At 38.1% G+C, this 16,470-nt stretch overlaps 1 protein-coding gene across 2 annotated transcripts in view; it reads right to left on the reverse strand.

Moving 5' to 3' along the window:
• The window catches only part of LOC150088199 (2-oxoglutarate dehydrogenase complex component E1-like), a 497,346-nt gene that overhangs the window by 52,589 nt on the left and 428,287 nt on the right, over window positions 1–16,470 (reverse strand). For both annotated transcript variants that reach the window (XM_090370615.1, XM_090370616.1), the window contains exon 19: window positions 15,871–15,943. In XM_090370615.1, the coding sequence (XP_090226741.1) occupies window positions 15,871–15,943 (73 nt within the window). The remainder of the gene's footprint in view (window positions 1–15,870; window positions 15,944–16,470) is intronic.

Raw genomic sequence — 16,470 nt, forward strand, 5'->3', positions numbered from 1 at the left:
TCCAATGTGTGCCGTGAACCTGGTATTTAAGGATGTGTCGCTTAAGTTTCATTATTGTTGAGGAAGGAGGCAGACACCTCCAAAAGCTTCAATAGTGTTTTTATCGCTTTTAAATTTATATTTTAATGCATTTTAACGTATTTACTTATTTTATTTTATTTCTGTCAAACTAATTTTTTGTAAATAATTAATTTTTGTAAATATTATTTTACAGTCTTTTGTATCATTTTATTTTATTATTAAATCAGTTTTAAACGGTTGGTGTATCTGTTTAAATTTGTGGTATGAATAATCCCAACCTTAGAGGCCTTATTGCGGATATAATGCTAGGAGTATTGTAAATAAAAAGGGCACTTTGGTCGTGGAAGAGAACAGTTGGTGGATTTTTGGCTGCTTTATGGATAAATATTTTTGATAGTTTTACCATATTCTTCGTTAATGAAAACATACTATATTGTGTTTTTCAAAGATATTAAATAGGTTTAGTAGCATTTGTTAGCTTCTTATTTTGAATTTAACCTAGTGATTTTTGGAAGTTACGACTCCCCGTGTTGGCGCCAATATTGTTGAATGAGCCACCATATTTTAATTGATAAGAAATAGCGTAATGTATATATATATCTCGAACTGATAGCGTAAGGTATAACGTATAACTAGATAACATAATACGAAGAACTGTATTAGGAATCTGTTAGCTTAGTATAGTATTATCAATTAATCAAATATATTTATTAATCTTATTAAATTTCATTCTTAATTAAACTGTATTTAAACAGAAATCATGACCAAAACTAGAGCTGCGAAGCAAAGATCACAGAGTAGCGAGAGTGCTGTGACTCGGGGGAGAAACAATGAGGGAGATTCTCCTATGCATCACAGTCTCAAAAATTATGCGAAATGTGAAATGTTTGCTAAACTTTCTAAAATAGGACATGATCAAGGAGGATGTCTGCGTGTGCTGGATGAATAGTATCAAGAAATTAGGCACTAACTCAGCGTTCTGACGGGTGTCTATGAGAGCTCGAGGTGTAGCATAAATGCCCTTGAAGAAATTAATATGAGGGCCCATCAAGCTCTGTTGCCCAGTTCAATGGCAGAGTTCACTCCTGTGCATCAGGCAACACAGAGGCAATCTCCAAGGCAGAATTCGCTGGTCCCCCACAGGAACTAGTTATTGTTGGTGACTATTTTAAGGGAGATGGGGAATATACTATGCAAGAAGGATAGGTGGAACAGAACCAGGGTATGTCTGACAGGGCAAAAAGTTGATGACGTTGTAGGGCAGGTATCATCGTTTAAGGGTATAAAAGGTGATATTGTGGTACACATTGGAACTAATGACATTAAGAGTAAGAGATTTGCAGATTTACTCAACAAGTATAGGTCAATGTTGAAAAAAAGTCACAAGTTAGGGTTGAATGTGAAAGTGTCTTCAATTCTGCCCAGATACAATACGAGGGAGTATATGATGAGAGCCTTATCGATCAATTCGGCCCTGGAGAGACTGTGCAAGGCTCAAGAGGAAGAATTTTTTTCAGCCTGGTCTGTGCTTGTTGACAGGAGAGACTGCTTCTACAGGGATGGGTACACTTAAATAGAAAGGGTGCAAGAATATTTTTTGATGTTATCAAGGCAGTGTTAGGTGGATCGGAAAACTGCTAGCTGGGGAGAGGGATGCACAGACAAAAAGGATAACAGTGGCTGCAGGCGGAGGCAAAAGTGATTCTTGCACTGCTTCTATTAGAATGAGCAGTAGCATGGAAAGCAAGGCAATGGAGATTTCCAGGACTGTTGGGAGTCACAGTGAAAAAAATAAATACATGGACTCTGTTAGGGTAACTAAGAGTAGAAACAGGTGCATGTATACCAATGCTAGGAGTGTAGTTAATAAATTTGATGAGCTTGCAGTACTAGTGAAGACATCAAAGGCAGATATTGTTGGGACATCAGAGAAGTGGGGGTCACACAGATATAAGCAGTGCAGAATTGGAATTTGGGGAGTACAATATGTACAGGAACGATAGACAGGACAGGAAGGGAGGAGGGGTTATGCTGTTAGTTAAGAAACATAAAATCTAAGGAAGTGCATCCAATTGATGTTGGTGAACAATGCAGTGTTCAGTCTGTTTGGTGTGAAATAAGCACTGGGAAAGGAAAAATGAGAGTAAGTATGTGTTATAAGCTTAAAGAATCTGATGAGTATAATGAGCAATTGTGCAGAGAAATAGTGGGCCAGTAAATCAGAATGTCTTATAATGGGGGATTTTAACTTTCCAGATATTTCTTAATGATTTACAGTCATTAAGAAAACTTAATGACTGTTTTCTATAGAAACATGTTCGATAGGCAGAGGGAGTAATACTCTTGATGTGCTTATCAGCATTGATTATTCATACATTAAGAATTTGCAGGTAAAGGAACCACTGGGTGACAGTGATCATAATGTACTCATGTGGGAATTACTTAATGATGTAACTACCATCAAGGCTAAAGGGAAAGGTTTTTGCTTTCGTAAAGGTGACTACAGAGGTCACAGGCAGTTTTTAAATTCTTTACAGTGGGATCAACTGATGATGTTACCAATGTTGAATTCTAAATGGGAAGCCTTCAGGTACTTAATTTTGGAGGCTACTAGGCTCTTCATTCCAACTAAGAAATATTGTTCAAGATTTAGGCCTAAATGGATGTCAGATGAATTAATGAGGCTCATGGCAGAGAAGAATGTATGGGATGCATATAAAGTATCAGGTAACACAGAAGCCTATGGCAGGTATAGACAGGCGGAGGCAGATTACGAGAAATCTTTGGCAAAGGATGCAAGGAAAAACAGCAAAGAGTTCTTTGCTTATGTTCACTCTAGAAGGAAAGGGATGAATCAGATTGGACCACTTAACATAGATGGGTTGACTATTGATGATCATGCTCAGGTAGCTGATAAACTGAATGAGTGTTTTGCATCAAAATTCGCACAAAGAGGAGTTATTCAATAAGGGGAGTGTCAGAAGTTTATGAAACGCTAACAAGGAGCTAAGTGATTTTTTAATAACTGAGAGCAAAGATATTGTTAAAGTTAAACATAAGGAAGGCACCTGGGATGGAGGGGTCTATCCAGTTATACTGAAGGAGGCAGCAAAGGAAGTAAGTAAACCCTTAGCCATAATTATGAGAGCTTCTTTGGACTCGGGGGAGGTCCCCGTGGACTGGAAGGGTGCAAATGTATCACCAATTCACAAAGGGGGGTTTAAAAGGTGACACAAGTAACAACAGACCTGTAAATTTAACTTGTGTTCCGGAAAAAATAATGGAATCATTGGTTAAAGCAGCATTCCAGGATTATCTAGGCAAAACTGCAGTAATAATTTAAGACATAGCATGGGTTGGTTAAAGGGAGGTCTTGTCTGAACAATTTGATTCGATACTATGATGTGGTCACAAAGGAACTGATTGCCAAAAACATTTTGATATCATATACACCTAATTCTGTTTTTACACGATAGATATGTTCCTGAAAAATACGTGTAAAAAAAATTCGTGTAAAAAAAGACATTGTATTTATGGAAGAAAAGAAGATTGGTTCCGAATCTAAAAAAATCAGTAAAAATAATTAAAAAAAAACACATAAAATATTCGTTTTAAGCTTATTAATTTATTTCAACAAAATACACATGTAATAATATGTAATTAAAATGTACTAAAATAAATTTGTATGCATATGAAATGAAAAAAAATTCTTCATGAACAAAAAAAATCTGTTTTACACATAACAAGATTTTATTCATTTTCACTTTCTGATAATAAACGGCGCATACGTTTGCGTACGACTGGAATATCACTGCCATCACTAGAAATGTTGTGGACATCGTCTTCTTCCTCTATTAATGAAATTCTTTCTGTGATCTCTTCAGCAAAATCAGCACGAGTCTCCTCTGGTGCTGATGTTTCACCGGTTTTACGAACGAATTCAGTTATTAATCGTTGTGTTCGTGTTTTGGTTAGGCCGTTATATAATTCTCTGTAGTAAGAGGCTGTCAACAACTTCAGTTCACGTTGAAACTTCCCAGCGCGTTCCTCATTAGGGTCATGTTTGACAAAATGATTACCTAATTTTCTGGCCAGTTCCAGACCTTCTTTTATTAAATATGCATTTAGAACAGGATCATTTTCTTAATTATCACTACGTTCTGTGGGATAAGGAGTCCCAAGGACAACCTCTAATATTTCATCTTCGCTTAGGGCTTTGTCGGTTAACAATTCATCAATATCTTCAAACGATAGATCATCGAATCCTTCTCCACCAATTTTGTGTGCCATTGTAATGATGTTGGGAAATTCGGTCGTATTAGGGATGATGGGATCTTTGCTTTTTACACATTGTGGCCAAACCGCTTTCCAACACGCATTTAAAGTTGCTGGTTTTAATTCAGTTAACGCTAATCCAACTTGATTGATACAATCCATAATTGAGAATTTCTTCCACACATCAATGACTTAGTGTTTCATCATTCAGTTTGTCCAAAATGTGTTGGAATGTTCGTTTTACGTAGTATGTTTTAATTGTCGCAATTATACCTTGGTCTAGCGGTTGTATCAAAGATGTAGTATTAGGTGGCAGAAATAAAATTTGTACGTTTGGGTGTTCCAAGACAGGATGGCCGGGTGCATTGTCAAGAATCAGAAGAACTTTAAATTCGAGACCTTTCAAATTCATATAACGTCTGACTTCTGGGACGAAACATTTGTTGAACCATTCTGTAAAAATAGTAGTGGTCACCCAGGCCTTCTTGTTTGCCATCCAGTGAACAGGCAGTTTATTGATATCTACACCTTTCATTGAACGTGGGTTTAGGGCTCGATTTACCAGCAGTGGTTTCAACATACGATCTCCTGAAGCGTTGGAGGAAAATAATAAGGTCACACGATCCTTAGCTACCTTAAAACCACCAGCAGTTTTCTGCGATTTGGCTACATACGTTCTGTTCGGCATTCGTTTCCAGAAGAAACCAGTTTCATCTGCATTCCACACTTGATCAGGAGTGTATCCTCCATCTTCAATAATTTTTGCAAGTTCCTGCGGGAATACTTTAGCAGCCGATTCATCTGCAGATGCAGTTTCATCTTTAATTTTTATATTATGAAGAGCATTCCTTTTAAGAAACCCTGTCATCCAACCTGTACTCGCAGAAAATTCATACTTTCTGTTTAACTGAGATGAAGTGCTTGGCTCCTTTTCTTTAATCTGTCTGTAAATTCTTAGTGCTGTTTGCTTGATGGCATTTCCATCTACTGGTACTCTTTTTTGTGACTGATCTTCTATCCATATTACCAGGGCCTTTTCCATTTTTTCCTTGACAATATCTCTTGTATATGATGATGAATTAACACTTACTTTTGTTCCAGAACATACCGACTTCTTAATTGCAGCTTCATTTTTCTTAATAGTTCTTACGGTAGCTTCATGTACACCAAAATGCTTTCATGAAATGTCATGAAACGTAGCCCCTTGTCCAGTTGCAAGACGATCTAAAATTTGAATTTTAAGTTCCAAAGAAACCGCTTTCCTTTTCATTTTGGTAATAGGCGAATTATTCGACATTATATAAGGGCTTCCGAAACATATCTCAGTTATAATTAATAAAAAACAGGTATGAAAATTTTGTAAACTTACAATTTATTGACTATCGGCAAAATTAATAAATTTATATGTGCACAAATTTCACTAAAGATTCTTTCACTTTGAAATAGAGCTTACTACTACATGTCTGCCGAAGATACAATGCACGAATACCGTAGATGTGCACCGAATCCAATAAAAACGTTGATGATTCATAGATACCTAGACGTACACATTGGTAAGCAAAAGCACGCATTTCAAAACGCATACACTAGCTGTTATCCAATCTATTGGTGCATGTAATATAGAAATGATACTAATATGCCACAAATAAAAAAATTTTTCTTAAAATTTAGGCAAAAAAAAATTTATAGAAATCGTGTTAAATCAAAATGACTCGCGTAAAAAGAGAATGAAATATTTATTTTGAATTCGTGTTAAACCAAATTCGTGTAAAAAAAGTTCGTGCAAAAACAGAATTAGGTGTACTTGGATTTCAGGAAAGCTTTTGATACTGCTAGGAGAAGCCCTTGTTGTTTTTTATATTTATTATTGATATTGATAAAGGTATATCAGATTAAATGTCCAAGTTTGCAGATGATACAAAGGTTGGTAGGGTTGTTAACGACAGTAAAGACAGTATGCTACTCCAACTGGATCTAGTTAAGTTGGGAAAATCGGCTGAGAAGTGGCAACTGAAGTTTAACCTTGACAAATGCAAAGTACTACATATGGGTAGCAGTAACCGAAGAGAAATGTACCAACTGGGTGGTACTACTCTCAGAGAAGTGGAAAGGAAAAAAGACCTGGGGAGTAGTCGTGCAGTCAAATATGAAGTTTGCTGAGCAGGCAGTGCAGACGGGCAGCCAGGCAGGTCATGGAGTCTTGTCAATGATATATAGGAATTTTGCTAGCAGTGACAAGGCGATGATTATCCCGTTATATAAGGCAATGGACAGGTCACAGCTACAGTACTGTGTACAGGTCTGGAGGCCTCATTTTAGAAAGGATGTAGAGTTGCTAGAACTAGTATAAAGAAGGACAATAAGATTGGTGAGGGGAACAACGGGCTGCTCTTACCAAGAAAGGCTAAAATTCTGCAAATTGCAGTGCCTGGAGAGTAGGCACCTGCAAGGTGATCTGATTAAGGTGTATATGGCCTTGAATGGGTTAAGCAAACTGAATGCAGATGGGATTCTTCCTCTTGCTCAGTCTAACAACTTTGAGGGGGAACAATTTCAAATTGAGGAAAAATAGTTGTAGAATAGATGTGCAGAAAACTGCCTTTAGCCAGCGGGTAGTTGAATGCAAGCAATCAACTACCGGCTGGCTAATGGCAAATTTCTGCACATCTATTCTACAATTGTCTTTCCTCAATTTGAATTTATGTTCCCTCAGTTGAGTAATCTGAGCAAGAGAAACAATCCCATCAGCATTGAGCTTGCTCAAACCATTCAAGGCATTATACACCTCAATTTGATCACCATGTTTAGTTCCTAGAGCTAAGGTCCGGTCAACTGTTCCCCATCTCTTCCATCATGCAGTATGATTATTGACTTTTGAGGTTATGATGAACATCGTGGTGAGATCGAATATTCCTTACATTTCGAGGGTACAGCTCTAAAACGGTGTTCGCAGGTCAGCCGCTACTTAGTACACCGGACCGAACCTATTGGTAACTCTCTAGGAGGCTTCCGGATCACCTAGTGCATAATCTTGCTACCTCTACTCTGCCAGATAGTGACTGGAGGGAGTCCGAGTAGTGTGTATGCGGTGAGCATTGTCGAGGCCACGTTATGTCAAGGATCTGGGTATATTCTTACTATGTGTACGCCATATCCAAAATTTTCATTACTTCATACAGCATGTCCCACCCACTTTTTCTTACTATTGAATACACCGTGAATTGTCAAACTAATAGAGCAAGCTTATCTGCGAAAAGATCTATACTTCCCAAGCACTTCCTAATCCATTTCACAAATATATGTGGACTCAATTCTAATCTCAACTATGTCCATTTCCACTTGCAGTCTGCCAAACCCCATGTACTTTTTCTGAGAAAATCTCAGTTATCGTTTGATTCAACTACTGCTCATCTCAGATGCCCAAATTATTCGCTGTATGATTCTTTTCGCCTCAAAGGTGGTACTTGTGCATATGTCCATTCTGATATTCCCTGTCAGAGATTGGCAATTTGGAATCTCCTCTCTTTGATCTTCTCTGGCTTAAAATCTCTCTACCTCATTGTGTCAAATTCATCTGTTGTCTCTACTGTTCTCCAAACTCCACTAATCACTTGGAGCTCTTTGACTTCCTCTCTTTGCAGCTTGACTTTCTCCAGCCCAACTTTCCTAACAGTGAGGTAATTTTTCTTGGTGATTTTAATGTTCACAACTACAGCTGGCTTCCGTTTTCTAGTCACACCGACCCAGCGCTGGTCGAGATGCTGAGGCTTTTGCAATTACTAATGATCTTGCACAGATTGTTCATTTACCTACAAGAATACCGGACAATCCTAATCATATAGCCAATACGCTTGATCTTTTTCTCACAAACAACCCTTCTAAGTACACGGTTGAAGTGAGAGGTCCTTTAAGCACTTCAGATCACAACTTGGTGATTGTCTCTTCTCCAATGAAACCTTTATCTCATGGCTATTCCCAACCTCGTGTTGTTTGGCATTACAAGAATGCAAAATGGGATGACCTGCGAAACTTCTTTTCTTCTTTTCCTTGGTCGGATTACTGTTTCAAAACTTCCGATGTCAATGTTTGCTCAGATCGTGTCAGTGAAATTATTCATGCACAAATGGAATCCTTTATCCCACACTACGCTTTAAAATCTCGCCCTTTATCTAAACCATTGTTTTCCAATAAATGTGCTAAGGCTGTTCAATAGAAGAATGTTGCATATCGTAATTGGCTTGTTTCTAATTCTTCAGTTTCATTTTCTGTCTACACCAAAGCTCGCAACAATTGTAAAGCAGTTATCAACCAGTCCAAACTAGAGTTTGAACAGGCTAAGAGTAGAAAACTTGCTTCTTGCCCTAATGGTAGCCGGGCATTCTGGTCTCTTGCCAAAGCTATTGGCCGCAACTTTTGCCCATCTCTGCTCCCACCTCTTTCCAAACTAGATGGTTCTGTTGTCACTTCAGCCAAGGATAAAGCTGACCTGCTAGCATCCCATTTTTCTTTCAACTCATGCATTAACGATCTTGGTAAAACACCTCCCACTATTCCCAACATGCTCCATTCAATGCCTCCTGTGGTCTTCCGTCAAAAGAATGTCAGAAGGATTTTGACGAATCTTGATGCTAAGAAAGCTCCAGGTCCCAATGGTATTTCTCCACTTGTTCTCAAAACTTGTGCTCCTGAACTTACTCCTATTCTTTGCCGCCTTTCTTCACTTTCTTATTCCAAAGGTGTTTTTCCTTCTGCTTGGAAATTTGCTCATATCCAGCCAGTTCCAAAAAAGGGTGACAAATCCCTCCCATCCAATTATCGTCCCATTGCAATTACTTCTACTCTTTCTAAAGTAATGGAAAAATCAATTAACTCCCAAATTTTAAATTACCTAGAAACCTTCCATCTGATCAACCATCGCCAGTATGGATTCCATCAGTGTCGATCCACTGGTGATATTCTGGCTTATGTTACCCATTTATGGACTAATTCAATGGAAAGGTTCGGTGAAACACAAGTACTTGCTCTTGACATCCTTTTGATCGTGTTTGGCATACAGGTCTTCTAAACAAGCTTCCATCTTATGGTTTGCCAACTGTTTTAGTAATTGGTTATCCAGTTTTCTCTCTGATCGCTCACTGAGGGTGATGGCTCTCTGTCTTCTAACTTCTCCATTAATGCCGATGTCCCCCAAGGTTCAGTTCTTCCCCCCACCTCTTTTCCTCTTGTATATTTATGACCTTCTTCCACTGACTGGAAACCCTATCCATAGTTTTGCCGATGACAGCACATTGCATTCCACTTTCCATTTTGAGAAACCTTGTCCTGCTCAATCAGCTTCAACTTCTGGAAAATCTGCTACCAATTCCTTAAATGCTGATCTTCAGGTAATTCTCCAGTGGGGCAAAGACAACTTAGTTGATTTCAACCCTTCTAAAACTCAGTCTTGTCTTATATCTTGCAAAAAGGATTGTTCTGCTCCTATGCTTATCTTTAGTGACACTTCAATTTCTAGGCAAAATGATATATCTCTTTTGGGGATTACCCTGACTTCTAATCTCTCTTGGCACAAGCACAACACAAATATTGCTTCTTCGGCATCTAAAAAACTTGGTTTTCTCTTTTGCTCTCGGGGTTACTTTTCTTCTAACAGTTGCTCACTCTGTATAAATCGCAAATCCGCCCTGCCATGGAATATTGTTCCCACATCTGGGGTGGTGCCCCCAAAACCTCTCTCAGGCTTCTTGATTTCATTCAGAAGAGGGCAGTTAGAACTCATCTGTTAAAACTCATCTCTAACAGCGTCTCTGTACTCGCTGTCTCATAGACGTACTGTTTCTGGTGCATGCCTCTTCTACAGATACTTCCATGGGCACTGTTCTTCTGAATTGGCTTCTATAATTCCCGCTCTCTCTTTCAAAACAGTCCGAACACGTGCCACCACTAGCCAACATCCATTTACTGTCCAACTTCAAACTCACAGAACCAACTTTTCATCTTCCTTGTTTATTCATTCAACTGCCGTTTTCTGGAACAACCTTCCTTCATACGTATTTCCTGAAAATTACAGTCTACAGAAGTTCAAGTCCAATGTCAACAAATATCTTCTTTCGTCTTCTCAACCTCCAACCCAAGCATGGCACTATAGGTTCTAACACCTCTCGTGTTTGGGGTTTACATAAAAAAAAAAAAAAAAAAAAACCTTGTGGGTGCCTAGTCTCCAGATGCTGCAACATACAGAAATAAAGTCTTTCTTGGTAAGAGCAACAATTTGTTCCACTCACCAAACTTGTGCCCTTCTTTGTACTCATTCCAAAAGCTGAGGCCTCCAGACCTGTATGCAGTACTCAAGGTGTGGCCTGACAAGGGGACAATCACCTCCTAATCCCTGCTTGCAAAATTTCTGTTTATCATTGACAAGATACCATGAGCTACTCTCGCAGCCTGTCTGCACTGCCCAAAAACATTTCATATCTGACTGCACAATTACCCCCAAGTCCTTTTTCATTCTCTACTAACCTGAGTGTAGTACCACACAGTTGGTATGTTACTCTGGGGTTACTGGTACCCATATGCAGTACTTTGCATTTATCAATGTGAAACTTCAGTTGCCACTTCTCATCCCATTTGCCCAACTTATCTAGATCCAGTTGGAGTAGCATACTGTCTTTACTGTTAACAACCCTGACAACCTTTGTATCATTTGCACACTTGGATATTAACTCAGATATATCTTCATCAATATCATTGATAAATATACAAAATAATAATGGGCCCAACTCTGGGGGGTCTCTACTAATAACATTAATCCACGAAGAGCAGTGTCCATTGATTACTCTCTCTTCTCCCACTTAAACATCCTTTTATCCATTGTTGCAACTTACCCTTAATGCTGTACTGCTCCTATTTGTACCGTAATCTTCCATGGGCAACAGTATCAAAAGCTTTCCTAAACTCTACGTAATATCAAAATTACTTTTTGCCTCCAGTTCCTTTGGGACCACATCATAGTATCCAAATTTGTCAGACAAGACTTCCCCTTAACAAATCCATGCTATGTCTGAACTATAACTGCAGTCTTGTCTAGATGTTCCTGCAGTGCTTCTTTAACCTGTGACTCCATTATTTTTCCTATTTAAACAAACAGGTCTCTAATTACTTGTGTCATCCTTTGATCTTCCTTTGTGAATTGGGGACACATTTGCACATCTCCAGTCCATGGGGACGTCCCATGAGTCCAAGGAAGCTTTCACAATTATGGTTATGGGTTTTCTTACTTCCTCTGCTGCCTCCTTTAATATAACTCGATGGATCCCATCCACCCCGGGTGCCTTTTTTGTGTTGAATTTCTTCTCCACTTCTGCTCTTAGTTATTATATCATTTAGCTCCCTGCTAGATTTTGATGGGCTTCTTGATAAGCTTCTTGCATTCCCTTCCCTACAGACATTCTTTGTGTGAGTGTAATTGCAAAATACTCATTCAATTTGTCAGCTACCTCAGCAGGTTCATCAACAATCGAATCGTTGATATTAAATGGACCAATCTGATTCATCCCCTTTCTTCTAGAGTTTAGATAAGTAAAGAAGTCTTTATTGTTTTTCTTAGCATCCTCTGCCACAGATTTCTCGTAATCTTCATTTGCTTGCCTAACCTCTTTTGTGACTTGATTAGAGACAAGCTTATATCTACCATAGTCTTCTGTGTCACCTGATAATTTATATACATCTCATGCATTTGTATTCTCTGCTACGAGTCTCATTAGTTCATTTGCTATTCATTTAGACTTAAGCCTTGAACAGCATTTTTTAGCTGGGACAAAAAGCCTATTAGCTTCCAAGCTTACTTTGTTGAATGCTTCCTATTTAGAATTTGCAGTGTTTAACATCATGAGTTGATCCCACTGTATAGAATTTAAAAACTGTCTGAGACCGCTGTAGTCACCTTATCGAAAGAAAAAGCCATTCCCTTTAGCCTTGATGGCAGGTACATCGTTAAGTAAATCCCACATCAGTACATTGTGATCACTGTCACCCAGTGGTTCCTTTATCTTCAAATTCTTAATGCATGAATAATCACTGCTGATTATCAGATCAAGAGTATTACTTCCTCTGGTTGCCTCTCAAACATGCTGCTTTAGAAAACAATCATCCAATAAATCCACAAAAGCCTTGCTAGTGCGCAAGTTACACTAACAAGGCTTTTGTGGGAAGGTAATATCCCCTATTATAAGACAGTCTGATTTACTGGCCCACCCTATTTCTCTGTACGATTGTTCATTGTATACATCAGAGTCATTTTACCTACAACACACTCCTCTCAATTTTGCTTTCCCAGTACTTATGTCACACCAAACTGACTCAACGTTGCATTGTCCACCCATGCTAGCCCATACCACTTCCTTAAATTTTATGTTTCTTAACTAACTGCATTACCCTTTGCTCCCTTCCATTTCTTTCTATACACATTGTACTACTCAAATTCCAAACTCCCACTCTCATTGTTCCTTTGTGTTCCGACTAACTCACACCACATATTCTATGCCGGTAGACATAACAGATTCTTAACGCATGAATAATCAGTGCTGGTAATCAGATTAAGAGTAGAAAACTGTCATCCAATAAATCCACAAAAAATCTAAGGTAGTACATCCTCAATAGTGTTTGAGTGACCAAACCACAAGTTGAAGTCATTATTTCAAAAGTTAAAATCGCCCATTGGTCCACTCAAGACCTCTGATGAGTGTGGGGCAATGTTCATGTGAATGAAAATTGTATCTATTTTCTTATATTCAAATAAATTATTCGCAGGTAAAGCACACTGTCTAATTAGGCTGCCAGCTGATTTATGTTAGTGCATGATTGGCTGGACTTTATTTTATGTTGCAATGATTGGGCTCCTTTGGGGGGAAAGCTAATGAAACAGATTAAATTTAACAGTAAACTTAAATATAAAATGAATAGGTATTGAAGAATTGCAAAATGTAATGGCATTAGTGAGTCATCAGTAAAAAATTTAAAAAAAAATTATAGTTTACTTATTCAGTAATTTGAATTAACTTTTAGTTAGCAGTTATAATTAATATATATCAGGGGTGGCCAACAAGTCGATTGCGGCTTTAATTTCGGTTGATCATGACGAACTTTAAACATATATAAAAAACAGATTAGTCAAAATTTAAATGTTATTATTATTATGCACCCCATTGCATACGCTTATTACAAATCCGTTGAACCACGTGACTACTTTTGTCGCCGCGCAGCAGCTAGGCTTGTCTAGTGCACAGAGTACTACTCTGTGGTCTAGTGAAAATTCTGTAGTTATGTTGCAGAGAGTATAGTGTATGTGTCGAATTCTTATTTTGCTCTAAAGTGTTTAGGGCATAAGCCTCAAGCTATGGAGGAATCTAGACGATGTATAAATATAATGCAAATGCATCATGAATACATAGCAATATCTGAATAAATCAGAATATTAGTAAAACAGCATCGTTTTAAGTTATATCTCATATTGTGAATACCTTCACAACGAGTTGCCATGATATTGCACTACTTCGAATAAGTAACGCTTCACCTAATTCTGATTTATTCAGATATAGCTATGTATTTTGGCCACAGGACCAGCTCTGGCCCAGTGGTTAGCATACACAGCTACAAATACAAAAGGTGCAGGTTCAAGCCCATATGAGGTCACAAAAAATGGACTGTCCATTGTGAACTGTTTCACTGAATAAAATAAGGCTGCCCTTAATAATTCAATTTGTATGGAGTCACAATGAAGTTTTCTGGCTTCTACTGCCTACACCAGTGGCATCCAACTTACGCCCAACAAGCTAGATGCTGCCCACAAATAATTTCTATCTATAGCGGTCTTTTTTTAGGTCCTGACCACTGAAATCTCAGGAAATTAGGTGGCAGGACCTGCCAGACTAAATAATTATGATACTGGTGTACCTGATCTACCTCCAAGGGGCGAAGTGTGGACAATGTCGGGTCCCATTGGGGGCCCCAGCAGTCAAATGACCAGAGGAACAATGGTACATGACACTATCCATATATTAGATCCACACACCTTTAAAACTTCTGTGTTCTGTTTCACATCTAGAATGTATACTATGCGGAGATGGGGAAACCTCTGGTGATGTTTGACATTAAACACACACTACACCAGGGGTTGTCAACCTTTTAATTCCTACCGCCCACTTTTGTATCTTTGTTGATGGTAAAATTTCCTTACTGCCCACCGGTGCTGCGATAATTCAATTTAGCCCCTCGTCCCTGAGTATACTTTGAGAAGTGTCCGGTGAATTATTATCTATATTCAAAGTTTACAGGTCGAATTCAAAAGTAAATTGCAAAAGCATATTTTAAAAAGTTAAACTCGCGAAGTTGTTAGCAATGTATTCGATATAGGGAGGAAGAACAAAATTTGTAACAATGGACAAAAGCCCACACTACCCATCAGAAAGCTTGAATCGCCCACTAGTGGGCAGTAGGGACCAGGTTGATGACAACTGTGCTCTACACTCTTGTCCTTTCTGTGCATATTGTGTACCCCAAATTTAAATTTTGAATTTCTTATATTGAGTGACACCATGTCTCTGATATTGTCACAATGTCAGTGTCTGCATTTGATGACTTGACCAGCACTTCAAATTCATCAAATTTATTTACTAGGATCCTAGCACTGGTGTACGTGCACCTGTTCTCACTCTTTATTTACTAGGCTCCTAGCAAGTATGGATGCACCTTTTCTTACTCTTAGTTATCCTAACACAACCCATGTATTTACTTGTACCACCATGACTGAAAGCCCTGACATCTTGCTTTCCAGGTTGCTGAACATTCCAATAAAAGTAGTGCAAGAATCACTTAAACCTCTTCCTGCAGCTATTGTTAATCTGTTAGTTTGTGTAACCCCCCTCCCCAAGCTAGCAGTTTTCCAACCCACCTAACACTGCCTCAATAGCAAATATTCTTGTAAACCTTTGACTTCCTAGAAGTTTCTTAGCAGTTGAGACTATCATAAGAATTTGTGCCTAGCCTAGAGCCAGCCACAAACTGAAGCCAGGGTTCAGTGCTTACTGAAATGCTGTCCTTACACTCAGACATCTTGTGGCTTCTGCTCATGACAAAATGGGAGACTCTGAATGAATGAAATTCAGACTTCATATATTTTTAAGGAATTTATGTTTGGCTTGCATTTATTTCATTTATTTTTTGTTAATAAATTTTTCAGCTTTTTGAAAGCACACAGCCATCAAAAAAACAAATGTGGTAGTTTCAGCACAGAAATACGACTTCTGGTAGTGCTGTCGTAAATTCCTTTCAAAACTGAGGAAAGGAGAGTCTTTATAAAATAACCCACAATATTTGTATTATTGAACAGTTTCTTTAACTACCTCATTTCTTCAGTGGTACACTTAAGACCATAGCAACCAGTTTGGTTTCATTCCTTATATGTTTGGACATCATATCAGTATACATAAATTGCTTCACTAGCTTTAAGTTATCCTAACTGTTATTTGATGCTATTTATTTTTATTTTTGCAAATCAATTGTGCAAATAGAGATTCTTACCTTCTGTCATTTCTTGAAATGAAGATTTTGCATCAAGATGGCGTAGTAAGGATTTGGGAGTTAAAATTATCAACTGAAACAAAAAAATTGTTTTAATACAATATTAGTATTAACAAATGATACTAGAAAGCAAACTTATAAAGGATTGGCAAAAAAAGAAAAAAAAAGAAAAGAAAAACCTTCCCACATCACCTCTCCATTTCCCTTCAATAGTTTGCCTAGTTTTTCCTTGAAGCTACTTACCTCCACAGCAACAGATGGAAGTTGATTCCAATAATTGACCACCTGCTGGCTAAACACAAACTTCTGCACATTTATCCTGCAACCATCATATATCAATATGAATTTACACCCCTTAATGTGTGTTGTGTGAGCAAGAGAAAGAATGTCCTTAGCATTCAGCTTGCTCAATCCTGCTGGCAATAAGCTAGTGCAAGCTCAGTTACCGGATTATTTCTTACACAAGTGATAAAAAACAAGAAATGTTTTTGATAATCACTTAGTGTTACTATTTTAAGTACACAAACTTTATCTGTTTAAATGAAGGTAAAGAGTAAGTTCTAATTAGCACTCATTCAATGGCCTGAGAACACTATTTTG

This window comes from Mastigoproctus giganteus, chromosome 3 (assembly GCF_048544385.1).
Source record: "Mastigoproctus giganteus isolate SK-2022 chromosome 3, ASM4854438v1, whole genome shotgun sequence".
In the NCBI taxonomy this organism is placed as follows: domain Eukaryota; kingdom Metazoa; phylum Arthropoda; class Arachnida; order Uropygi; family Thelyphonidae; genus Mastigoproctus; species Mastigoproctus giganteus.